Genomic DNA, 27,017 nt, shown 5'->3' with positions numbered 1-27,017 from the left:
TTCTGTATTGGACTGTACTCTACTGTTCTGTATTGTACTCTATTGGACTGTATTCTACTGTACTCTACTGTTCTGGATTGGACTGTATTGTACTGTTCTGGATTGGACTGTATTGTACTGTTCTGTATTGGACTGTACTCTATTGGACTGTATTCTACTGTTCTGTATTGGACCGTACTCAGCTGTAATCTATTGGACTGTACTGTTATGTATTGGACTGTACTATACTGTACTCTAATGGACTGTACTCTACTGTACTCTACTGTACTCTATTGGACTGTACTCTACTGTTCTGCATTGTACTGTACTCTACTGTTCTGTATTGGACCGTACTCTACTGTACTCTATTGGACTGTACTGTTATGTATTGGACTGTACTATACTGTACTCTATTGGACTGTACTCTATTGTACTCTACTGTACTCTATTGGACTGTAATCAACTGTACTCTATTGACTGTACTCTACTGTACTCTACTGGACTGTACTCTACTGTACTCTATTGGACGGTACTCTACTGTACTCTATTGGACTGTACTCTACTGTACTCTACTGTACTGTATTGGACTGCACTCTACTGTACTATATTGGACTGTACTGTACTCTACTGTACTGTACTCTACTGTACTGTATTGGACTGTACTCTACTGTACTATATTGGACTGTACTCTACTGTACTCTATTGGACGGTACTCTACTGTACTCTATTGGACTGTACTCTACTGTACTGTACTGTATTGTACTGTACTCTACTGTACTGTACTCTACTGTACTGTATTGTACTGTACTCTACTGTACTATATTGGACTGTACTCTACTGTACTCTACTGTACTCTATTGGGCTGTACTCTACTGTACTCTACTGGACTGTACTCTACTGTACTCTATCGTTCTGTCTTGGACTGTACAGGTCTGTATTGAACTGTATTGTACTGTACTCTACTGTGTGTATTGGACTGTACTCTACTGTACTCTACTTACTGTATTGGACTGTACTCTACTGTACTGTAACCTACTGTACTCTATTGACTGTACTCTACTGTACCCAATTGGACTGTACTCTACTGTACTCTATTGGACTGTACTCTACTGTACTCTATTTGACTGTACTCTACTGTACTGTATTGTACTGTACTCTACTGTTATGTATTGGACTGTACTCTACTGTTCTCTACTGTACTGTATTGGACTGTACTCTACTGTACTATATTGGACTGTACTGTACTCTACTGTACTGTACTCTACTGTACTCTACTGTACTGTATTGTACTGTACTCTACTGTACTATATTGGACTGTACTCTACTGTACTCTACTGTACTCTATTGGGCTGTACTCTACTGTACTCTACTGGACTGTACTCTACTGTACTCTATCGTTCTGTCTTGGACTGTACAGGTCTGTATTGAACTGTATTGTACTGTACTCTACTGTATGTATTGGACTGTACTCTACTGTACTCTACAGTACTGTATTGGACTGTACTGTTATGTATTGGACTGTACTATACTGTACTCTATTGGACTGTACTCTACTGTACTCTACTGTACTCTATTGGATTGTAATCAACTGTACTCTATTGACTGTACTCTACTGTACTCTATTGGACTCTACTCTACTCTATTGGACTGTACTCTACTGTACTCTACTGTACTCTATTGGACTCTACTCTACTCTATTGGACGGTACTCTACTGTACTCTATTGGACTGTACTCTACTGTACTGTATTGGACTGTACTCTATTGTACTCTACTGTTATGTATTGGACTGTACTCTACTGTTCTCTACTGTACTGTATTGGACTGTACTCTACTGTACTATATTGGACTGTACTGTACTCTACTGTACTGTACTGTACTGTATTGTACTGTACTCTACTGTACTAAATTGGACTGTACTCTACTGTACTCTACTGTACTCTATTGGGCTGTACTCTACTGTACTCTACTGGACTGTACTCTACTGTACTCTATCGTTCTGTCTTGGACTGTACAGGTCTGTATTGAACTGTATTGTACTGTACTCTACTGTACTCTATTGGACTGTACTCTACTGTACTCTATTGGACTGTACTATACTGTTATGTATTGGACTGTACTCCTTTGGACTGTATTGTACTGTACTCTACTGTACTCTATTGTACTGTACTCTACAGTTCTGTATTGGACTGTACTCTACTGTATTGTATTGGACTGTACTCTACTGTATGTATTGGACTGTACTCTACTGTTCTGTATTGTACTGTATTGGACTGTACTCTACTGTACTATATTGGAATGTACTCTACTAGACTGTACTCTACTGTACTCTACTGTACTGTATTGTACTGTACTCTACTGTACTCTACTGTACTTTATTGGGCTGTACTCTACTGTATTATATTGGACTGTACTCTACTGTACTCTACTGTACTGTATTGGACTGTACTCTACTCTACTGTATTGGACTATACTCTACTGTACTCTATCGTTCTGTCTTGGACTGTACATGTCTGTATTGAACTGTATTGTACTGTACTCTACTGTATGTATTGGACTGTACTCTACTGTACTCTACTGTACTGTATTGGACTGTACTGTACTCTACTGTACTGTATTGGACTGTACTCTACTCTACTGTTATGTCTTGGACTGTACAGTTCTGTATTGGACTGTTCTCTACTGTACTGTATTAGACTGTACTCGACTGTACTCTATTGGACTGTAATCAACTGTACTCTATTGGACTGTACTCTATTGGACTGTAATCTACTGTACTCTATTGACTGTACTCTACTGTACTCGATTGTACTGTACTCTACTGTATTGTATTGGACTGTACTCTACTGTATGTATTGGACTGTACTCTACTGTACTCTACTGTACTCTATTGGACTGTACTCTACTGTACTCTATTGGACTGTACTCTACTGTACTCTACTGTACTCTATTGGACTGTACTCTACTGTTATGTATTGGACTGTACTCTTTTGGACTGTATTGTACTGTACTCTACTGTACTCTATTGTACTGTACTCTACAGTTCTGTATTGGACTGTACTCTACTGTATTGTATTGGACTGTACTCTACTGTATGTATTGGACTGTACTCTACTGTTCTGTATTGTACTGTATTGGACTGTACGCTACTGTACTATATTGGACTGTACTCTACTGGACTGTACTCTACTGTACTCTACTGTACTGTATTGTACTGTATTGGACTGTACTCTACTCTACTGTATTGGACTATACTCTACTGTACTCTATCGTTCTGTCTTGGACTGTACAGGTCTGTATTGAACTGTATTGTACTGTACTCTACTGTATGTATTGGACTGTACTCTACTGTACTCTACTGTACTGTATTGGACTGTACTCTACTGTACTGTATTGGACTATACTCTACTGTAATGTATTGGACTGTACTCTACTGTACTGTATTGGACTGTACTCTACTGTACTGTGTTGGACTGTACTCTACTGTACTGTGTTGGACTGTACTGTACTGTATTGGACTATACTCTACTGTACTGTATTGGACTGTACTCTACTCTACTGTTATGTCTTGGATTATACAGTTATGTATTGTACTGTACTCTACTGTACTGTATTGGACTGTACTCTACTGTACTGTATTGGACTGTACTCTACTGTACTGTGTTGGACTGTACTCTACTGTACTGTATTGGACTGTACTCTACTGTAGTGTATTGGACTTTACTCTACTGTTCTGTATTGTACTCTACTCTACTGTACTGTATTGTGCTGTACTCTACAGTTCGGTATTGTACTATACTCTACTGTATTGTGCTGTACTCTACTGTACTGTATTGGACTGTACTCTACTGTACTCTACTGTGCTGTATTGGACTGTACTCTACTGTTCTGTATTGTACTCTACTGTACTGTATTGTGCTGTACTCTACAGTTCTGTATTGTACTCTACTCTACTGTACTGTATTGTGCTGTACTCTACAGTTCGGTATTGTACTATACTCTACTGTATTGTGCTGTTCTGTACTGTATTGGACTGTACTCTACTGTACTCTACAGTACTGTATTGGACTGTACTCTTCTGTACTGTATTGGACTGTACTCTACTGTACTGTATTGTATTGGACTGTACCCTACTGTACTCTACTGTACTGTATTGGACTGTACTCTACTGTACTGTATTGGACTGTACTCTGCTGTACCTTATTGTACTGTACTCTACAGTGCTGTATTGGACTGTACTGTATTAGACTGTACTCTACAGTGCTGTATTGGACTGTAGTCTACTGTACTGTATTGGACTGTACTCTGCTGTACCTTATTGCACTGTACTCTACAGTGCTGTATTGGACTGTACTTTACTGTACTGTATTGGACTGTACTCTACAGTATTGTATTGGACTGTACTCTACTGTACTGGACTGTACTCTACTGTACTGTATTGGACTGTACTCTACTCTACTGTACTGTATTGGACTGTACTCTACTGTACTCTACTGTACTGTATTGTACTGTACTCTACAGTGCTGTATTGGACTGTACTCTACTGTATTGTATTGGACTGTACTCTACTGGACTGTACTCTGCTGTATTGTATTGGACTGTACTCTACTGTGCTGGACTGTACTCTACTGTACTGTATTGTACTGTATTCCGATAGTTGCAGTGATTCCGTTACAGATTGTTTTGCTCCCCCATTGTAAACCACCCTTAAACACCATAGAGCCATAGATTTTAAATGTGTTTTTCTCAACTGTCACTATATGTACAGGTTGTCTTGCCTCATAAATATTCAACTCTCACTAGGGGACTGAACATGACTGACAGGTCCAAGTAAACATCCAGATATCCTGGCACACGTTGACATGTATGGTAATGAGGTTCACGTAGAGCGCATATCAGCCATTTCTTCAGTCTTATTCCCCACGTCACTGCCACTGACTGGCCATTACAGGGAAGAGGTTAGCGCTTTATCCTGGTGAGAAAGAAATGGATTACCGTGTGTTTCATCTCCTGTGTTTGCATAGTAGGAGCTGGTGTTGAGGCCTTTCAGTGGAAAGACCAGCTGAAGAAACATCCTTGCATGAAGCCCCATTGTTCTGGACTGTGAAGCACTCTCTATTGAATATGCTTTTAGTTCAGGAGTCGGTCTGCACAATCATCCCAAAATCTCTCTCAACCCTCTTGCTCAACCCCGATGCGCCCCCTCTCCCTACGACCATGCCCACACACTATCATTGTGACGGTGACAATGTTCTATGGGCAGCAAGTGTTTTTCCAGAATCAACTGGTGCAGAAGAGTTAGAGATGGTCAGGATCGGATGTTTTCTGTCCCACTCAACCTGGACACCAGAAAGAAGCCCAGCTTGATACTTCACACACATAGGTGCCCACTGTCTCCTGCCCTCTGGGCCTTCTTTATCAGACACCAGTGCTGGCAGAATGCAAGACTGACCCTGCTCCTTTTAAGAAACATATTTCAGTCTTCACCTCCGTCAACCTCATCAGGTTATCTAGACTGAGATAACGTTATGGAGTCAGTAATGGAGAAGAGTAGGAGACAGACAAGTGAAACCCCCATTGTGCTGCTGAGGTAAAGCACTTAAAATGTCCCCCATGACAGGAGCTGCAGAACAGATTGCTACGGTACCTGACCTCTCGGCAGCAGCTCTGAACGCGAGCGCCACAACCTATTAGACGATTGGAGGCTGTAGTGGAGCGTTTTCCTCCCAAGTTCAACGGCTAATTTGACTCTTCAAACCCTGTGAACTCTCACTGTTCTCAGTTATTCACTGGTTTCTCGGAGAGTCCACTGAGTTATGCCAAGGAAAAGGCAGAGGTTGCATTGGTCTGGCAGTGGGTCTGCTGTTCTTTTAAAGTTGAAGAATGTGGACTATGTCTGCGGAATGCGTGAGACATGGCAAGACAATGGGTGGTGCTGAAGATCAGTTTCTCTGAAATACCTTCTCAGCAAAACAAGGCGGCTGGGACAAAGGAACTTTGTAAACACTTCTGTCCGTGTCAAAGATTGAGTATTTAACCGCTTGGGAGACGACAACAGACGTGTCCAGACAGAGCAGACGTGTGTCCTCTGTCGCAGGTTTTTAGAGCACGGGTGTGGAATAAGGCATTCAGAAAACACACCTAATTCTCTTTGTCAAAACTTTGGAAACTTCGCACAGATATAGAATTTTAACTTTGTCACCCTGTTGCTGTTGAACGTCCTGAGTGTCGCAGCGGTGTACGGCACTGCGCCTCAGTGCAAGAGGCGTCCCTGGTTCGAATCCAGGCTGTATCATATCCGGCCGTGATTGGGAGTCCCATAGGGTGGTGCACGATTGGCCCAGTATCGTCTGGGGTAGGCCGTCATTGTAAATAAGAAATGTTAAACTTGTAGTGTGAGGTTTAAAAAGGCTTCTGAAGTTTGTCATTTCCATTTTGAAATTTCAGACTTTATTTTTACCTTACGAAAAAAGTTCAATCCCAACAAAAAATGTCATTAATTATAATCCGCATAATAATTCACATTTCCTGTTGCTACAGGATTATGTTCCTGCTGTAGCAAAGTGGTTCAAATTAAGATCCTCCATCTGTATAACTCCACATGGACATCCTCAGACACACTCCTTTAATATCGATTTGTACGTGGCCAGCCTAATAAAAACGATTGTAAAGGGAGCCAGAAGACCTTTCCTCCTCCATCTACTGAAACATACACTCCCTCCCACTCTCTCTCTTTCACTCCCCCCCCCCTCTCTCTCACTCCCTCCCCCTCTCTCTCTCTCACTCCCTCCCCCTCTCTCTCTCTCTCTCTCTCTCACTCCCTCCCCACTCTCTCTCTTTCACTCCCTCCCCCCCTCTCTCTCTCACTCCCTCCCCCTCTCTCTCTCTCTCTCGCTCTCTCTCACTCCCTCCCCCCCTCTCTCTCTCACTCCCTCCCCCTCTCTCTCTCACTCCCTCCCCCCTCTCTCTCTCACTCCCACTCTCTCTCTTTCACTCCCTCCCCCACTCTACCTCTCACTCCCCCCTCTCTCTCACTCCCTCCCTGCCACTCTCTCTCTCTCATTCCCTCCCTGCCACTCTCTCTCTTTCACTCCCTCCCCCCTCTCCCTCCCTCCCTCCCTCCCCCTCTCTCTCTACCTCTCACTCCCCACCCTCTCTCTCACTCCCTCCCCTCTCTCTCTCTCTCTCACTCACTCCCTCCCCCCTCTCTCTCTCTCTCTCTCACTCCCTCCCCCTCTCTCACTCCCTCCCCCCTCTCTCTCACTCCCTCCCCCTCTCTCTCTCTCACTCCATCCCCCTCTCTCTCTCTCCCTCTCCCTCCCCCTCCCTCTCTCTCCCTCTCTCTCTCTCACTCCCTCCCCCTCTCTCACTCCCTCCCCCCTCTCTCCCTCTCTCTACCCCTCTCTCTCTCTCTCTCTCTCTCTCTCTCTCTCTCACTTCCCCCCCTCTCTCTCTCTCTCTCATTCCCTCCCCCCTCTCTCTCTCTCACTCCATCCCCCTCTCTATCTCTCTTTCACTCCCTCACTCCCTGCTTCCCACGGGGGACAACTCAGCGGTCACTCTTGACTACCTGCCAAGCAGGAGGCATCGACGTAAAGCTAAATTAAATGTTGCTATCAAAGGCCCACATCTCTGATGAACCGCTGTCAGTCAACAAACAAATAATTAGGAATGTCCCACTGGTGCTTTCTGGGTCGCATGGAGGAGATTGCCAATGTGGATAGCAACCAACTTTTAAGGGCAGCTTTGTAAAATCAAGCACTGTGTTCTTTTAGAGTGTCAAGGCGCTGTAAGTTGTAACTATCAAACCTCAGGCAGAGTTGTAGTTTATTTGCACAGATCTGCTTTTATCCCTTTTACCTCTCACCCCAGTGAAGTCTCATCTTCCACTTCTCCAGACCCTATTCTGACTCTGTCCACAGCCTCCCTGCTTCTCTCACTCACCACCTCCTGTCCCTGACTCTGTCCAGTCTCCCTGCTTCTCTCACTCACCCACCTCCTGTCCCTGGCTCTGTCCACAGTCTCCCTGCTTCTCTCACTCACCCACCTCCATTTACCTCTCACCCCAGTGAGGTCTCATTTTCCACTTCTCCAGACCCTATTCTGACTCTGTCCACAGCCTCCCTGCTTCTCCCACTCACCCACCTCCTGTCCCTGACTCTGTCCACAGTCTCCCTGCTTCTCTCACTCACCCACCTCCTGTCCCTGACTCTGTCCACAGTCTCCCTGCTTCTCTCACTCACCACCTCCTGTCCCTGACTCTGTCCACAGCCTCCATGCTTCTCTCACTCACCACCTCCTGTCCCTGACTCTGTCCACAGTCTCCCTGCTTCTCTCACTCACCCACCTCCTGTCCCTGACTCTGTCCACAGTCCCCCTGCTTCTCTCACTCACCCACCTCCCTTTACCTCTCACCCCAGTGAAGTCTCATCTTCCACTTCTCCAGACCCTATTCTGACTCTGTCCACAGCCTCCCTGCTTCTCTCACTCACCCACCTCCTGTCCCTGACTCTGTCCACAGTCTCCCTGCTTCTCTCACTCACCCACCTCCCTTTACCTCTCACCCCAGTGAAGTCTCATCTTCCACTTCTCCAGACCCTATTCTGACTCTGTCCACAGCCTCCCTGCTTCTCTCACCCACCCACCTCCTGTCCCTGACTCTGTCCACAGCCTCCCTGCTTCTCTCACTCACCCACCTCCCTTTACCTCTCACCCCAGTGAAGTCTCATCTTCCACTTCTCCAGACCCTATTCTGACTCTGTCCACAGCCTCCCTGCTTCTCTCACTCACCACCTCCTGTCCCTGACTCTGTCCACAGTCTCCCTGCTTCTCTCACTCACCCACCTCCTGTCCCTGACTCTGTCCACAGTCTCCTTGCTTCTCTCACTCACCCACCTCCTGTCCTTGACTCTGTCCACAGCCTCCCTGCTTCTCTCACTCACCCACCTCCATTCCCTGACTCTGTCCACAGTCTCCCTGCTTCTCTCACTCACCCACCTCCCTTTACCTCTCACCCCAGTGAAGTCTCATCTTCCACTTCTCCAGACCCTATTCTGACTCTGTCCACAGCCTCCCTGCTTCTCTCACTCACCCACGTCCATTCCCTGACTCTGTCCACAGCCTCCCTGCTTCTCTCACTCACCCACCTCCTGTCCCTGACTCTGTCCACAGCCTCCCTGCTTCTCTCACTCACCACCTCCTGTCCCTGACTCTGTCCACAGTCTCCCTGCTTCTCTCACTCACCACCTCCTGTCCCTGACTCTGTCCACAGCCTCCCTGCTTTCTCACTCACCCACCTCCTGTCCCTGACTCTGTCCACAGCCTCCCTGCTTCTCTCACTCACCCACCTCCTGACTCTGTCCACAGCCTCCCTGCTTCTCTCACTCACCCACCTCCTGTCCCTGACTCTGTCCACAGCCTCCCTGCTTCTCTCACTCACCCACCTCCTGTCCCTGACTCTGTCCACAGCCTCCCTGCTTCTCTCACTCACCCACCTCCTGTCCCTGACTCTGTCCACATCCTCCATGCTTCTCTCACTCATGACCTCCTGTCCCTGACTCTGTCCACAGCCTCCCTGCTTCTCTCACTCACCCACCTCCTGTCCCTTCATTGAGCGGTCACTTTTTTTCTCTCTCCTTCACCCCATATACTCACTCCATCCCTGCAGATCTAATACAATACACACTGGGCTGCAGATCTAATACACATTGGGCTGCAGATCTAATACACACTGGGTTGCAGATCTAATACACACTGGGTTGCAGATCTAATACACACTGGGTTGCAGATCTAATACACATTGGGCTGCAGATCTAATACACACTGGGTTGCAGATCTAATACACACTGGGTTGCAGATCTAATACACACTGGGTTGCAGATCTAATACACACTGGGTTGCAGATCTAATACACACTGTGTTGCAGATCTAATACACACTGGGTTGCAGATCTAATACACACTGGGTTGCAGATCTAATACACACTGGGCTGCAGATCTAATACACACTGGGTTGCAGATCTAATACACACTGGGTTGCAGATCTAATACACACTGGGTTGCAGATATAATACACACTGGGTTGCAGATCTAATACACACTGGGTTGCAGATCTAATACACACTGGGTTGCAGATATAATACACACTGGGTTGCAGATCTAATACACACTGGGTTGCAGATCTAATACACACTGGGTTGCAGATCTAATACACACTGGGCTGCAGATCTAATACACACTGGGCTGCAGATCTAATACACACTGGGTTGCAGATCTAATACACACTGGGTTGCAGATCTAATACACACTGGGTTGCAGATCTAATACACACTGGGTTGCAGATCTAATACACACTGGGCTGCAGATCTAATACACACTGGGCTGCAGATCTAATACACACTGGGTTGCAGATCTAATACACACTGGGTTGCAGATCTAATACACACTGGGCTGCAGATCTAATACACACTGGGTTGCAGATCTAATACACACTGGGCTGCAGATCTAATACACACTGGGCTGCAGATCTAATACACACTGGGCTGCAGATCTAATACACACTGGGTTGCAGATCTAATACACACTGGGCTGCAGATCTAATACACACTGGGTTGCAGATCTAATACACACTGGGCTGCAGATCTAATACACACTGGGTTGCAGATCTAATACACACTGGGCTGCAGATCTAATACACACTGGGTTGCAGATCTAATACACACTGGGCTGCAGATCTAATACACACTGGGCTGGTTGATGAAGTGAACCTGTGGATAAGTGAAGCAAGGCCAACGTGTGAGTAAGGGAATGAAGAATGTGTTAGGTAGAGTCTGAACGTTTGAGTTTGAGTCCTGGAAGAGAACGTATGATAGAGTTTAAAGAGGAGTGCCAAGGCGGTAGCAGCAGAGATAGATTGAAGGGACGGTGTCAGTCAGAGAGATAGTGGAAGGCTGAGTGAATAGAAGTGAGGAGGGGGAGGGAGGGAGGGAATAAGCCAGAGAACCACACTGCTCCAAGGCTGAATTTTCAAAGCTTTAGAAAGCCGAGGAGAGGCTGCTTATTTGAACCATATGTAGGGAAGACGTGGAACAGTTACATGTTTGGCCCATGCAGCCCGGGCCCGGGGATAGTGATGGTTTGGAAGCTGGTACAGGCCTAGAACTCGGAGGCTGGGTGGCCTAGTAGTTGTTTCCCCTCGTGCCTTGTGGGACTCTGTGTTTGGTGATTTGTGTTTAATGGCGTGTGTGTTTTGTTGGCCTAGCGTTCCAGTGGTTGTGTAAAGACACCAAAGAGACAGTTAGTGTGATTACAGGGAAGAGAAGCAAAAGTAGGAAACAACTGCTAAAGGTTTTTACTGCCTGGTATGACTCCTTGTTGGGCATCGAAAGTGGAGCTGGCTGGCCTTCAGCCCTCAACCTTTGACACCTAGAGGCCTGTTCATGCCATGAAATATGTTAAAAGGTGTTTGTGAATGGGCTGTATTCAACATGGGGTGTGGCTGGGGGAAGTGGGGCACATCTTGAATATGCTCATGACTCCAGTCATATTTTTTAAGGGCCTAAAAGACTAGAAAGTAGAACTGTTCTTCAACCACTAAAGACCCGTACAATGTACCATTCCCTTGAAATCCCCAAATCCTATATGTATAGATAGATATAGACCAGAATACTTTGGAATTCCTGGAGTTCCACCTTGTACCAGTCCACATCAAGATATTCTGTTCTTGTGCTTCTACACCTGCATTGCTTGCTGTTTGGGGTTTTAGGCTGGGTTTCTGTACAGCACTTTGAGATATCAGCTGATGTACGAAGGGCTATATAAATAAATTTGATTTGATTTGATTTGTTCAGATGACTGATCTATGTAGGAAACAGAGATTCCATGCATGGCATGACATTCTCATTACAAGTCAGTAACCTTTTGGTATGTGAGCACCAGCAACGCCCAAGACTCCGGAGGGTTAGGAGTATATGATGAACTCATAAGCTTCCTTGCTCACACAAGCACTCTCTCCCTCCCTTTCGCATGAACACAGACACACACAGCTCTAGGATGCATCTGCACTTGGAGTTGTGTCCCATTGCTATTTTGTGGGGCTTGATCATCTGGAAGTTAAGATACCCTCAGGGAGATATTGTTCTTTCCTCTCAATCCTAGATTTCAATCCTTGGCTTTAACACGAAGCTGGACAAATAAAAACAAATGAAGTGCCGGCATGGAATGGAATATTGATTATATGCGCCGATAGAATCTAAACAAAGTGGTCCGTGTCTGGCAGAGAGGGAATATAATGGAGCAGAAAACCTCCAGGAACAATGTTTTATGGACATTTATCGACAAAGGACGAGACTAAATATAAACGTGTAATTGCTTGTGAAAAGAGCTGTAGAGATAACGGCCTATGGATGGAAACTAAAGCCTTTTATGAAAGCTTGCTCTGCACATTCTATATAGCGTTGTAAAGTCCTTTGAGATAAAGTCCACATATGTCGATTAATATATTATAGCTGTAGTCGAAGTCTACAAGCTCAGCTCCAAGTTCCACTACGGACCTCCAAAGAGCTCACTTCATTGAGTCTCTCTAGTCTCTACCCTAAGACAGATGTTGGTTCCCCCTCCTCTCTCGTTTTCCCATCCATCTATTAGTTCTTTGTAGACATATTGGATCCAGCTAATGATATCCAGTCAGCACAACAATGCTTCCTTTATTCCCCAGTGAGTGTGTTTGTTGTGGAGTGGTGGGCAACAGTCCCCTGCTCAGACTACTAACTGGTGAGAAGCCATCATCCCAGGCCCACATGAAACCAACAAACACTCTGGTACCCAGATCATCCCAGGCCCACATGAAACCAACAAACACTCTGGTTCCCAGATCATCCCAGGCCCACATGAAACCAAAAAACACTCTGGTTCCCAGATCATCCCAGGCCCACATGAAACCAACAAACACTCTGGTTCCCAGATCATCCCAGGTCCACATGAAACCAACAAACACTCTGGTTCCCAGATCATCCCAGGCCCACATGAAACCAACAAACACTCTGGTTCCCAGATCATCCCAGGTCCACATGAAACCAACAAACACTCTGGTTCCCAGATCATCCCAGGCCCACATGAAACCAACAAACACTCTGGTTCCCAGATCATCCCAGATCCACATGAAACCAACACTCCCTGGTTTGCATTCTGCTCTGGTGCCAGTATGGATTCCTCTCTGATGCCAGTATGGATTCCTCTCTGGTGCCAGTATGGATTCCTCTCTGGTGCCAGTATGGATTCCTCTCTGGTGCCAGTATGGATTCCTCTCTGTGCCCTTATGGATGGTGAACATTAAATGATCGTTTCCATTTCTATCCTCACGGTCTCGACTTTAAAGATGAATTCTGATATATCAATATCTTAAATGTTATATTTAAAAATGTATATATCATTTTTAAGGTCTCCATTTGTTATTTGCCAGTGTTGAGAATCTCAGGACCCATTCAGATGTACTTAACACCAATGCTTCCACAGTGTCTTCTTCAACATACAGCTCCTTCCACAGTGTCTTCTTCAACATACAGCTCCTTCCACAGTGTATTCTGCAACATACAGCTCCTTCCACAGTGTCTTCTGCAACATACAGCTCCTTCCACAGTGTCTTCTGCAACATACGGCTCCTTCCACAGTGTCTTCTGCAACATACAGCTCCTTCCACAGTGTCTTCTTCAACATACAGCTCCTTCCACAGTGTCTTCTTCAACATACGGCTCCTTCCACAGTGTCTTCTTCAACATACAGCTCCTTCCACAGTGTCTTCTTCAACATACAGCTCCTTCCACAGTGTCTTCTTCAACATACGGCTCCTTCCACAGTGTCTTCTGCAACATACAGCTCCTTCCACAGTGTCTTCTGCAACATACAGCTCCTTCCACAGTGTCTTCTGCAACATACAGCTCCTTCCACAGTGTCTTCTGCAACATACAGCTCCTTCCACAGTGTCTTCTTCAACATACAGCTCCTTCCACAGTGTCTTCTGCAACATACAGCTCCTTCCACAGTGTATTCTGCAACATACAGCTCCTTCCACAGTGTCTTCTGCAACATACAGCTCCTTCCACAGTGTCTTCTGCAACATACAGCTCCTTCCACAGTGTCTTCTTCAACATACAGCTCCTTCCACAGTGTCTTCTGCAACATACAGCTCCTTCCACAGTGTCTTCTTCAACATACGGCTCCTTCCACAGTGTCTTCTTCAACATACAGCTCCTTCCACAGTGTCTTCTTCAACATACAGCTCCTTCCACAGTGTCTTCTGCAACATACAGCTCCTTCCACAGTGTCTTCTGCAACATACAGCTCCTTCCACAGTGTCTTATGCAACATACAGCTCCTTCCACAGTGTCTTCTGCAACATACAGCTCCTTCCAAAGTGTCTTCTTCAACATACAGCTCCTTTCCTTTAAAAAGACACTAGACGCTCTATTTGTGGCTGGCGTGAAGCCAGCGTAATTGTCAAAAGCACAGTCGGTAGTGATTTTGACCTGGTAAAGCCGTCGCTCTTCTATTTTCCAACCCTAGAGCCAGGATTGGTAATTTACCCGTTTTATATGAGCTGGCTTGTGCTGAGGTGGGGAGGCAATATCTGAGGTGTGTCCTTAAAAACGTGTGCTGAAGTGGCAATTTCAGTGTGCTCTGGTGGGGATATTTAAGACCAACCAAAAGCTGGTTTTAGTGGTAACGGGTTGGCAACGACATGGATTTTGACAGAAGAAGCGCTGCCTATCCAGCCGTGACGCACAGTAACCATATGCACATGGAACAAGACATATGTGCTTTTTTGTTCCCAATTTGTTCCCAACCCCAATTTCAGCCTTTCCCCAACCACTTAAAAAAAATGTATGCCTTCATGTGAGAAGTTGTGGGTGAAGGAAGTTATTCGTTTTGGGGGTGGGTAAACATAGTTGTACCTGATCCCAACAACACTTTCTCACTAAAGCATACTTACCAGAAGTCCAGTGGTACGCTCTGATAATAAAATGATGTGCATCACGAGCAAATATGGCTCTGTACAGTTCTCACAGTGATAAGGCTCTGTACAGTTCTCACAGTGATAAGGCTCTGTACAGTTCTCACAGTGATAAGGCTCTGTACAGTTATCTCACAGTGATAAGGCTCTGTACAGTTATCTCACAGTGATAAGGCTCTGTACAGTTATCTCACAGTGATAAGGCTCTGTACAGTTATCTCACAGTGGTAAGGCTCTGTACAGGTATCTCACAGTGGTAAGGCTCTGTACAGTTATCTCACAGTGGAAAGGCTCTGTACAGGTATCTCACAGCATAAGGCTCTGTACAGGTATCTCACAGCGATAAGGCTCTATACAGTTATCTCACAGTGTTAAGGCTCTGTAGTTTGTACAGGTATCTCACAGCGATAAGGCTCTGTACAGTTATCTCACAGTGGTAAGGCTCTGTACAGTTATCTCACAGTGTTAAGGCTCTGTAGTTTGTACAGGTATCTCACAGTGGTAAGGCTCTGTACAGTTATCTCACAGCGATAAGGCTCTATACAGTTATCTCACAGTGTTAAGGCTCTGTAGTTTGTACAGGTATCTCACAGCGATAAGGCTCTGTACAGTTATCTCACAGCGATAAGGCTCTGTACAGTTATCTCACAGCGATAAGGCTCTGTACAGTTATCTCACAGTGATAAGGCTCTGTAGTTTGTACAGGTATCTCACAGCGATAAGGCTCTGTACAGTTATCTCACAGCGATAAGGCTCTGTACAGTTATCTCACAGCGATAAGGCTCTGTACAGTTATCTCACAGTGATAAGGCTCTGTAGTTTGTACAGGTATCTCACAGCATAAGGCTCTGTACAGTTATCTCACAGTGATAAGGCTCTGTACAGTTATCTCACAGTGTTAAGGCTCTGTAGTTTGTACAGGTATCTCACAGCGATAAGGCTCTGTACAGTTATCTCACAGCGATAAGGCTCTGTACAGTTATCTCACAGCGATAAGGCTCTGTACAGTTATCTCACAGTGATAAGGCTCTGTAGTTTGTACAGGTATCTCACAGCGATAAGGCTCTGTACAGTTATCTCACAGCGATAAGGCTCTGTACAGTTATCTCACAGCGATAAGGCTCTGTACAGTTATCTCACAGTGATAAGGCTCTGTACAGTTATCTCACAGTTATAAGGCACCGAGTTCCTGACATCTATTGCCACTTGCGGTGTAAATTCCAATCCCCCATGGGGCGCAAAAAATATTTGAAATGTAGACTCACATTTATTGCGGCATTGTGTTGGGAATAAAGGTGTAATCATCACCTAGAAAATGAAGAGATGGGGCTCAATCCAATCTGCATTGCAGTATTTACGCAGTAGCTCTTTTTCCAATAGTGATGAATTTATTTACAAATTATGGTGGAAAATAAGTATTTGGTCACCTACAAACAAGCAAGATTTCTGGCTCTCACAGACCTGTAACTTCTTCTTTAAGAGGCTCCTCTGTCCTCCACTCGTTACCTGTATTAATGGCACCTGTTTGAACTTGTTATCAGTATAAAAGACACCTGTCCACAACCTCAAACAGTCACACTCCAAACTCCACTATGGCCAAGACCAAAGAGCTGTCAAAGGACACCAGAAACAAAATTGTAGACCTGCACCAGGCTGGGAAGACTGAATCTGCAATAGTTAAGCAGCTTGGTTTGAAGAAATCAACTGTGGGAGCAATTATTAGGAAATGGAAGACATACAAGACCACTGATAATCTCCCTCGATCTGGGGCTCCACGCAAGATCTCACCCCGTAGGGTCAAAATGATCACAAGAACGGTGAGCAAAATTCCCAGAACCACACGGGGGGACCTAGTGAATGACCTGCAGAGAGCTGGGACCAAAGTAACAAAGCCTACCATCAGTAACACACTACGCCGCCAGGGACTCAAATCCTGCAGTGCCAGACGTGTCCTCCTGCTTAAGCCAGTCCAGGCCTGTCTGAAGTGTGCTAGAGAGCATTTGGATGATCCAGAAGAAGATTGGGAGAATGTCATATGGTCAGATGAAACCAAAATATAACTATTTGGTAAAAACTCAACTCGTCGTGTTTGGAGGACAAAGAATGCTGAGTTGCATCCAAAGAACACCATACCTACTGTGAAGCATGGGGGTGGAAACATCATGCTTTGTGGCTGTTTTTCTGCAAAGGGACCAGGACGACTGATCCGTGTAAAGGAAAGAATGAATGGGGCCATGTATCGTGAGATTTTGAGTGAAATCCTCCTTCCATCAGCAAGGGCAAAGGCATTTAAGATGAAACGTCGCTGGGTCTTCGTAAGAAGCATTTCAAGGTCCTGGAGTGGCCTAGCCAGTCTCCAGATCTCAACCCCATAGAAAATCTTTGGAGGGAGTTGAAAGTCCGTGTTGCCCAGCAACAGCCCCAAAACTTCATTGCTCTAGAGGAGATCTGCATGGAGGAATGGGCCAACAAAGGGTATATAACAAAAGTATTGAGATAAACTTTTGTTATTGACCAAATACTTATTTTCCACCACAATTTGCAAATAAATTCATTAAAATCCTACAATGTGATTTTCTGGATTTTTTTTCTAATTTTGTCTGTCATAGTTGAAGTGTACCTATGATGAAAATTACAGGCCTCTCTCATCTTTTTAAGTGGGAGAACTTGCACAATTGGTGGCTGACTAAATACTTTTTTGCCCCACTGTATACTGTATATTACAACTATGAGCAGACTGCACCACCAGTAATAACATTTGGAAAAAAATGATGATTGGTGTGTATTTCTTGTTATGATGGATGCAGCTACGAATATAAACAAATACTTCTCATATCCTACATGTTTTTTTCTTCTTCGTAAAAAGCACAGAAATGTGCATGAAACGGTAAGCAAACATGTTTAATTTGGTCATATGTGGAAATGTGCCTTTTGAATTTTTTTGTTACGTCAGTAGTCTAGTCAAGGAAGCATCATGCAAATATATTGTACCACCCAGTACATTTAGAAAGGAGTGTATTTCATACCGACCACTCCCTTGAGATGATGTGCCTCTACATCGAGAAGGGTGCAATTGCAGCCTGTAATTTGGGACGTTCCACTCTGGAAGGTGGGGGTGCTCCAGTACAGTCGCCCCCGCCTGTCAGGTACTGTTTTCCCATAGTTTTGTTAACGACTGTGAGGGCAGGCGGGAGCGAAGGACGCCGTCTAGCAGTGTCACTGCCGCTAGCTAGCAAGGAGGACTCTGGGAGGTGGGGCTGGGAAAACACAGATCATACGCTTATTTTCCTTTAGACCCAAAAGTGCCACACATGACGATGTCGTGTTTGGGGGGGGGGGGGGGGGGTTCATGAAGGAACCAATGGGATGCTCGAGGGGGGAATGTCCACCTGCAGGAACGCCCAGAATTGCGGGCTGCAGTGGCACACTATTGTCTACGTCACGATTTCAATGGTCAAATTCAACCGCTAGGGTCCAAAATAGCTTTATTTATTTAGATTTACTACTAAAAGACCGAAATATATCACTTTTAGAACCATCTGTCAAAATGAAGCCCAGAATTGATGTGTTTCACTATAAATAAGCCTAAAACATCTGGTTTTACACAAAGAAAATAATATGTTCATGAAAGTTACTCTTTAAAAACCAAGCATAGCCTCTCCTCCTCTCAGTAAAGTTTTTTTTTGTCATACCCAATGCTGTCGCCAAGTCGTCCAGACTATCGATACAGGGTTTCTCGTGAGACCACAATCACCAAAGCTTTATTAAAAGGTCAAGTTTGACAAGACTGTGAGAGGACATCCCCTTTTTATCTATGTAGGCTATTACATGATTTCAGACAGCTCCTGTTGTTATTGTGGACGTACAGTACAACCCCTCCGTGGAGGTTATATGCCCATCATGGAATGAGATAACCCGGTGACATTCTTTAGAAACATTTTAAGTTATTTTCCTTTAACAATTTGTATTGTATTTATTTTTTAATAAAAAGCAAGCCCCTTTCCCTGCTATAACGGAAGCTGGTTCAACAACAACGTGCCTGGTCTCTCTGATCCTGGCCATCCGTTAGCCAAGGAGCCGATACATAAAAGGTTTATGCTTGTGAGGCTTTTGCCGACATGCTTTGGAATTAATTATTCCTCATTCACATTGGCCCACCTACAGTGAATACTCCATTACCTTGTATATATCGATCCCCATTTCCAAACACACGCTCCTCCAAACAAAAGTTTCAGTCCTATAACACCATATCAACAGCAGGCCTAGGCTATATCTGGCTTGTTGAGAACATGGCTCACACATGTCTCACCCAATTTACAGGAGCTTAGTATTTTTTATTTGAGAAGAGTGCGATGCCTAAGGCCTGTACTCGTTCGAAGCCAATTACAACAATGTTGACTGTCAACAATCCAAACATATTGAGCCAACACTGGATGTTTCTGTTTTATGTTGCTATCAGTCGTTAGCCTCTGCTATTTAATAAACTGTAGTATCGATCCACAATGGACTAGGACTAGAATATTCCGTGGCCCCAGACGAATTGGAGATGATGACATCTCAAAGACAGTCAATAACCGACAAAACTTGAGACAAACGCATGCCTTATTAAACAATGGAACGCCTTAATTGACCCGTGAGTGGCCAAGCCCTCATCACACCTACAACTTGTTTATTTATCAAAAACCAGCTCTTTTCACACTACCGGCAGCTATTGAGCTCATAATAAAGGCAATGAAAACCCCAGGACCAAAAGTGCTACCACCAGGGTTTATATTTCTCATTGTGTTAGGTTTGTTAAAATAGAGCCCCTGAGGATCTTGGGGTTTAAATGACGGGTGTTGGGTATACTATGTTGGGTATAATGTCCCTATCTCTGCTTGTTGAATGTACTGTAATTACACTACAATTACACTACACTCTTAAGGACATGGGAACAAACAGCAACCCTGCTACCAAGTGTGTTGTTAACGGTCGATATTTGCTACCATAGCGGCCGTGCAGCGTTCGTTGAGAGACACTTCTCCACACAGCGGTTTAGGAGGAGAAGGAGAGGTGGAGGAGAGGTGAGGAGGTGGAGGAGGAGAGGAGAAGAAGAGGAGAGGTGGAGGAGGAGGTAGAGGAGAGGAGGAGGAGGAGGAGGAGAGGTAAAGGAGGAGAGGAGGAGGAGAAGGAGAGGTGGAGGAGAGGAGGAGGAGGAGGAGAGGTAGAGGAGGAGAAGTTTGTGGAGGAGAGGAGGAGGAGAAGGAGAGGTGGAGGAGAAGGAGAGGTGGAGGAGAGGTGAGGAGGTGGAGGAGGAGAGGAGAGGAGGAGGAGAGGTGGAGGAGAGGAGGAGGAGAGGTGGGGAAGGAGGTGGAGGAGAGGTGAAGGAGAGGTGGAGGAGGAGGTGGTGGAGGAGAGGTGGAGTAGAGGAGGAGGAGGAGAAGGAGAGGTGGAGGAGAGGAGGAGGAGAAAGAGAAGTGGAGGAGGAGGTGGTGGAGGAGAGGTGGAGTAGAGGAGGAGGTGGGGAAGGAGGTGGAGGAGAGGAGAAGGAGAGATGGAGGAGAAGAAGAGGTGGAGGAGGAGGAGAAGGAAAGGTGGAGGAGGAGGTGGAGGAGAGGACGAGGAGGTGGAGAAGGAGAGGTGGAAGAGGGGAGGAGGAGGAGAAGGAGAGGTGGAGGAGAAGGAGGAGGAAAGGTGGAGGAGAGGAGGAGGAGGAGAGGTGGAGGAGGAAGCGGAGGAGAGGAGGAGGAGAATGAGAGGTGGAGGAGAAAAAGAGGTGGAGTGGTGGAGGAGGAGAGGACGAGGAGGAGGAGAAGGAGAGGTGGAAGAGAGGTGGAGGAGGAGGAGGAGAAGGAGAGGTGGAGGAGAGGTAGAGGAGGAGGAGAGGTGGAGGAGGAGGAGGAGGAGAAGGAGAGGTGGAGGTGGAGGAGGAGGTGCTCCATGTGTTCAGTTGTTCACTGAGACAGACAGTCCTCCCAACTGACTGACTCCTGAGGCATAGTATACTGTACTGTATGGAGTTACACCTTGTGGAACAGCGGGGACTCTGAAGGAACACAAACACACATAATAACATACACACTATACACACGTACACATAGATTTTGTGTTGTAGATATGTGGTAGTGGAGTAGGGGCCTGAGGGCACACACTTAGTGTGTTGTGAAATCTGTTATGAATGTATTGTAATGTTTTAAAAATGGTACAACTGCCTTCATTTTGCCAGATCCCTGGAAGAGTAGCTGCTGCCTTGGCAACAGCTAATGGGGATCCATAATAAACCCCAGGAAGAGTAGCTGCTGCCTTGGCAACAGCTAATGGGGATCCATAATAAACCCCAGGAAGAGTAGCTGCTGCCTTGGCAACAGCTAATGGGGATCCATAATAAACCCCAGGAAGAGTAGCTGCTGCCTTGGCAACAGCTAATGGGGATCCATAATAAACCCCAGGAAGAGTAGCTGCTGCCTTGGCAGGAACTAATAGGGATCCATAATAAACCCCAGGAAGAGTAGCTGCTGCCTTGGCAGGAACTAATGGGGATCCATAATAAACCCCAGGAAGAGTAGCTGCTGCCTTGGCAGCAGCTAATGGGGATCCTTAATACACTTCAGGAAGAGTAGCTGCTGCCTTGGCAGGAACTAATAGGGATCCATAATAAACCCCAGGAAGAGTAGCTGCTGCCTTGGCAGGAACTAATAGGGATCCATAATAAACCCCAGGAAGAGTAACTGCTGCCTTGGCAACAGCTAATGGGGATCCATAATAAACCCCAGGAAGAGTAGCTGCTGCCTTGGCAACAGCTAATGGGGATCCATAATAAACCCCAGGAAGAGTAGCTGCTGCCTTGGCAGGAACTAATGGGGATCCATAATGAACCCCAGGAAGAGTAGCTGCTGCCTTGGCAGGAACTAATGGGGATCCATAATAAACCCCAGGAAGAGTAGCTGCTGCCTTGGCAGCAGCTAATGGGGATCCTTAATACACTTCAGGAAGAGTAGCTGCTGCCTTGGCAGGAACTAATAGGGATCCATAATAAACCCCAGGAAGAGTAGCTGCTGCCTTGGCAGGAACTAATAGGGATCCATAATAAACCCCAGGAAGAGTAACTGCTGCCTTGGCAACAGCTAATGGGGATCCATAATAATCAACAGGGAGAGTAGCTGCTGCCTTGGCAGGAACTAATGGGGATCCATAATAAACCCCAGGAAGAGTAGCTGCTGCCTTGGCAGGAACTAATGGGGATCCATAATAATCCCCAGGAAGAGTAGCTGCTGCCTTGGCAGGAACGAATGGGGATCCATAATAATCCCCAGGAAGAGTAGCTGCTGCCTTGGCAGGAACTAATGGGGATCCATAATGAACCCCAGGAAGAGTAGCTGCTGCCTTAGCAGGAACTAATGGGGATCCATAATAATCCCCAGGAAGAGTAGCTGCTGCCTTGGCAGGAACTAATGGGGATCCATAATAAACCCCAGGGAGAGTAGCTGCTGCCTTGGCAGGAACTAATGGGGATCCTTAACAAATACAAATACAGAGACTACACCATTACCCTCACCCCCACTTTTTTCTGATGTCCATTAGCTAATCCCTGTTCTGTCATTTAGCATGCAAACACACACGCAGGCATACGCACACTAACGCACACACACATACAGCTCGCAAACCACACACACACCTAATGTCATTTTGCAAACCCTGGTCAACATCTGTCTGACAGTTTAATGCTGTGTGAACATTTTAAGTGAATTACCTAGGGGAACAACCAATTAAATCTAAAACCACTAAGAACACTCCAATGTTTCATCAACTAAACTAAATGTTTTCCAGGGATTTAATAGCCAGTTTCCCTTACACACATAGAGTAATGCTATCTGCTATTAAAGTTCAAGTCAAGGGCAAGATGTTACTGCAGTAAGTAGACTACAGTATTTGCACTTCCAAGATACAGTTTGCTAAAATGACATGCAAAGACTTAAATATAACTGTGTCCAAGTGTGAATAAAGCGAGTGTTTTGGTGCTGTGGATACGTTTGAAATCATTTAAGATGCGGCTAAGAAACCCCTGGTTCGCCAGACCACCCTCCAAACGAAGCCTCCTTTTTCAAAGTGCACACCGACCGCTTATGTCATTTACCATTTCCCTGGTGAGTGATTGTGCCTTTTTGCCACTGGCCACAGCAGAGAAAGAGGGATGAGTGAGAAGGGGAGGAGGGGAAGGCAAAGGAGGAAGGGAGAGAAAAAAGGGATTGAGGAAGTCTGGTTTTCTCTGTCTGATAGCAGGAGAGTCAGACAATGATGAAGTCAGTCCAGGGGTAATTGTAGCTGTTAAGTCATTTCACCACTACAATGACTTCATCCTCTGGCATATTGCTCTTGGACATCTCCTGTCAAACTCGTTCAGCTGTCAGTCTATACCTGTTGGCTTTGGATTGAGTCCATTGCGATTAGAATTAGATTGAGTAATGCGTACTGTGTGTAATACAACGCTGATTCTGTCCTGTCTCATTGCATTTAAAATGTCTGTGAAAGGATTCATTGTAGAGTGAAAGAAACGACCTAATCTGGCGTTTTAGAAACTTAAACTGGATGAATTGTCAATGTGTTACCAGAACCTTGGCAGACTGTTTGGTTTATTTGGAAATCATACCGTATCATATTCAAATTGTATAAAAAGTATCTTTCTAGTATAGCCTATACCTATCTGGAACTATTTCTGTGCACATCATATACCATAGAATTCTACAATTCAAGCATAGAATTCCAAGGATTCGAGGTTTAGGAAGCCAAGCTAACGGGTGTATGTCAGATAGTGAGGAACGAGAAATCCAAACACCATGGTAGAATCATGGCAGACACATGTCTGGACCTGTCATACCACAATACTGCATCCAACTATATTATATTTAACTGTAAATGTTAGCAAACACTTTATTTGATGTATGACTGGTTTTGGATACTCTGACTGGCCAGATGAGGATGGTCTCTCCCTCTGCGCTCTGGTTCTTCACAATGTTTATCTAAACTAGCTATGTTTCCTAGACACGGTCACCTTGGCCTTCTCTTTAGAGGTGTACTTTGTAGCAAAGGTCATAGATAAGATTTGCTTGGTCGATTGGTTGACTGGTTGATTGACTAACAGCCTTTCTTTTCTCTGTGTCACATGCAGGTACCAGATCCACACGGGCCTCCAGCACTCGGTCATCAGGCCCACCCAGGCCAACTGCCTGCCCCTGGAGAATGTCACACTACCCCAAAAGCTCCGGCAGGCAGGCTACGCCACCCATATGGTGGGCAAGTGGCACCTGGGCTTCTACAAGCGTGGCTGCATGCCCACTCAGCGCGGCTTTGACACATTCTTTGGGTCCCTATTGGGTAGTGGTGACTACTACAGCCACTATAAATGTGACGGTCCCGGCATGTGTGGCTATGACCTGTACGAAGGGGAGGAGGCAGCCTGGGAACAGGATCGGGGCCGATACTCAACCTTGATGTTCACCCAAAAAGCTGTGGACATCCTGGCACACCACAACCCCCAGAAACCCTTATTCCTCTACTTGGCCTTTCAGGCAGTCCATTCCCCGCTACAGGTGCCCGCTCGCTACTTGGAGCGCTACAAGTCCATCCCTAACTTACATCGTCGCAAGTACGCCGCCATGGTGTCCTGCCTGGACGAGGCCGTCCACAACCTCACGCTGGCACTGAAGCGTTACGGTTTCTACGACAATACAGTGATAGTGTACTCGTCAGACAACGGGGGTCAGCCCATGGCCGGGGGCAACAACTGGCCTCTCAGGGGGAGCAAGGCCACCTACTGGGAGGGGGGAATCCGGGCCGTAGGCTTCGTTCACAGTCCCCTGCTACTGAACAAGGGGACCCGATGCCGGGCATTGATCCACATCACAGATTGGTTCCCCACCCTGGTGTCCCTGGGGGAGGGGACCCTGGACGAAGATCTCAACCTGGATGGCTACGACGTGTGGGAGGCCATTAGCGAGGGCCGCCAGTCCCCCCGCCACGACATTCTGCACAACATCGACCCGATCTACACCAAGGCAAAGAACGGCTCATGGAAGGCTGGCTATGGCCTCTGGAATACGGCCATCCGAGCCGCCCTCCGGGTGGGCCACTGGAAGCTTCTCACGGGGGTGCCTGGCTACAGCGACTGGGTCCCTCCGCAGACCTTCTCCAATCTGCTTCTGACCAACCGCTGGCATAACGAATATGTCCGCTGGGACCAGGGGAAGTCCGTCTGGCTGTTCAACATCATAGCCGATCCCTACGAGAGAGTGGACCTGTCTCTACGCTACCCACACATAGTGAAGAAGATGCTAATGCGGCTAGCACAGTACAATAGGACGGCCATCCCGGTGCGCTACCCGGCTAAAGACTCCCGCTCCAATCCTAACTTCAACGGAGGGGTGTGGGGACCCTGGTACAAAGAGGATGAAGATGATAGAGAGACTAACCTCCTTACCAACAACCTGGCCAAGAAGAGACGGAAGAAGAAAGTGAAGAAGAGGAAGGTGAAGGACTGAAAGAAAGGTGGAGGACTAGTTTTTTTATTTATTGCTGTGCCTTTTTGTTGTGAAAGACTTTTAGATGGTCAGATCTCAGGGATTGACACACGATCGCTCTTTAAAGATTGTCCTGCTCAATGATTTGAAGACTTTAATGGACTGGTGCTTTGGATATTACATGAACTCAATGGACAAATGGACCTATATTTGCCTCAGAGAGTAGGCTTTAAGGAAACAACCCACTTTAATAACTACTGTCAGACCCAGCACCTATGACCTCAAGACTATGAGTTAGGGCCTTTAAATAATGTTTATTTTTCTAGATTTTGATTGCATGCTTGAACTTCTGTGACCTTACGATTTTTATTAGATTTCTGACATTTAGGCAAAGAGAAAATAAATATAGAATTAATCTTTGTAGACGGCACCATATATTTGGGCTAAAAAAAAAGAAAAAAGATTAATAGTTATATTATATTAGCTGTTGATTGTAGTGTTGTAAGAAAATGAAAACAAAATGTCGGATTTATATTGGATAGTCAAATGAGATTGACTCTGTTTCATGAGTACAGTCCGTCTGAACTTGAGAACAGTCTATGTTCTCCCCATTAGTTCTGTCTAGTCTGGCACCAGGTAAACCTGAATGTAAAAGAAATTAGCTAACAAAATAAAATATGTTTTTCTCATTCTCTCATTTGTCTCATTCCACCTCTTGTCTTTCTCACCATCTTTCTCTCTCTGTACTTCCATGTCTCTCTCTCTCGCTCCCGCTCTCTCTCTTTCGCTCCCGCTCTCTCTCTCTCGCTCCCTGTCTCTCTCTCTCGCTCCCTGTCTCTCTCTCGCTCCCTGTCTCTCTCTCGCTCCCTGTCTCTCTCTCGCTCCCTGTCTCTCTCTCGCTCCCTGTCTCTCTCTCGCTCCCACTCTCTCTCTCGCTCCCTGTCTCTCTCTCGCTCCCTGTCTCTCTCTCTCTCTCTCTCACTCCCGCTCTCTCTCGCTCCCTGTCTCTCTCTCTCTCTCACTCCCGCTCTCTCTCGCTCCCTGTCTCTCGCTCCCTGTCTCTCTCTCTCTCTCTCTCTCTCTCTCGCTCCCACTCTCGTTCCCGCTCTCTCGCTCCAGCTCTCTCTCACTCCCTGTCTCTCTCTCTCTCGCTCCCACTCTCACGCTCCCGCTCTCTCTCTCGCTCCCTGTCTCTCTCTCTCGCTCCCGCTCTCTCGCTCCTGCCCTCTCACTCCTGCTCTCTCTCTCGCTCCCTCTCTCTCTCGCTCCCTGTCTCAAGCATTTATTGCCATTTTTATCAGACCCATTTGTCTCATATGTCGGGCGGCAGTCAGTGTTTATTTGTGACCAGAAAAATAATATAAAGCTCAAATTTATCAGATTTATCAGTCTTAGTGTTGAACAGCAAAACGTTCAAGGGAAAAACAGAAATCCCATTAATGGGAACAACTCACATGGGATGGGCAGAGGAACGTAACTCGCAACCAATACGTCAAAGTGTTTAATTTGACTTCCTGTTCCATGGCGTGGTCACACAGGCA

General features: G+C 46.0%; 1 protein-coding gene across 2 annotated transcripts in view; it reads left to right on the top strand.

The window, feature by feature from the left end:
• Positions 1 to 26,168, top strand: part of LOC110500728 (arylsulfatase J) — a 31,418-nt gene extending 5,250 nt beyond the window's left edge. For both annotated transcript variants that reach the window (XM_036958210.1, XM_021578252.2), the window contains one exon: positions 24,129 to 26,168. In XM_036958210.1, the coding sequence (XP_036814105.1) occupies positions 24,129 to 25,497 (1,369 nt within the window). In that variant the 3' untranslated portion in view covers positions 25,498 to 26,168. The remainder of the gene's footprint in view (positions 1 to 24,128) is intronic.
• Positions 26,169 to 27,017: the final 849 nt, after the last annotated feature.

The sequence above is a fragment of the Oncorhynchus mykiss genome, chromosome 21 (genome assembly GCF_013265735.2).
Source record: "Oncorhynchus mykiss isolate Arlee chromosome 21, USDA_OmykA_1.1, whole genome shotgun sequence".
NCBI lineage: Eukaryota > Metazoa > Chordata > Actinopteri > Salmoniformes > Salmonidae > Oncorhynchus > Oncorhynchus mykiss.
The sequence above is the reverse complement of the archived record's forward strand: the minus strand, read 5'-3'. Positions and strand labels throughout refer to the sequence as shown.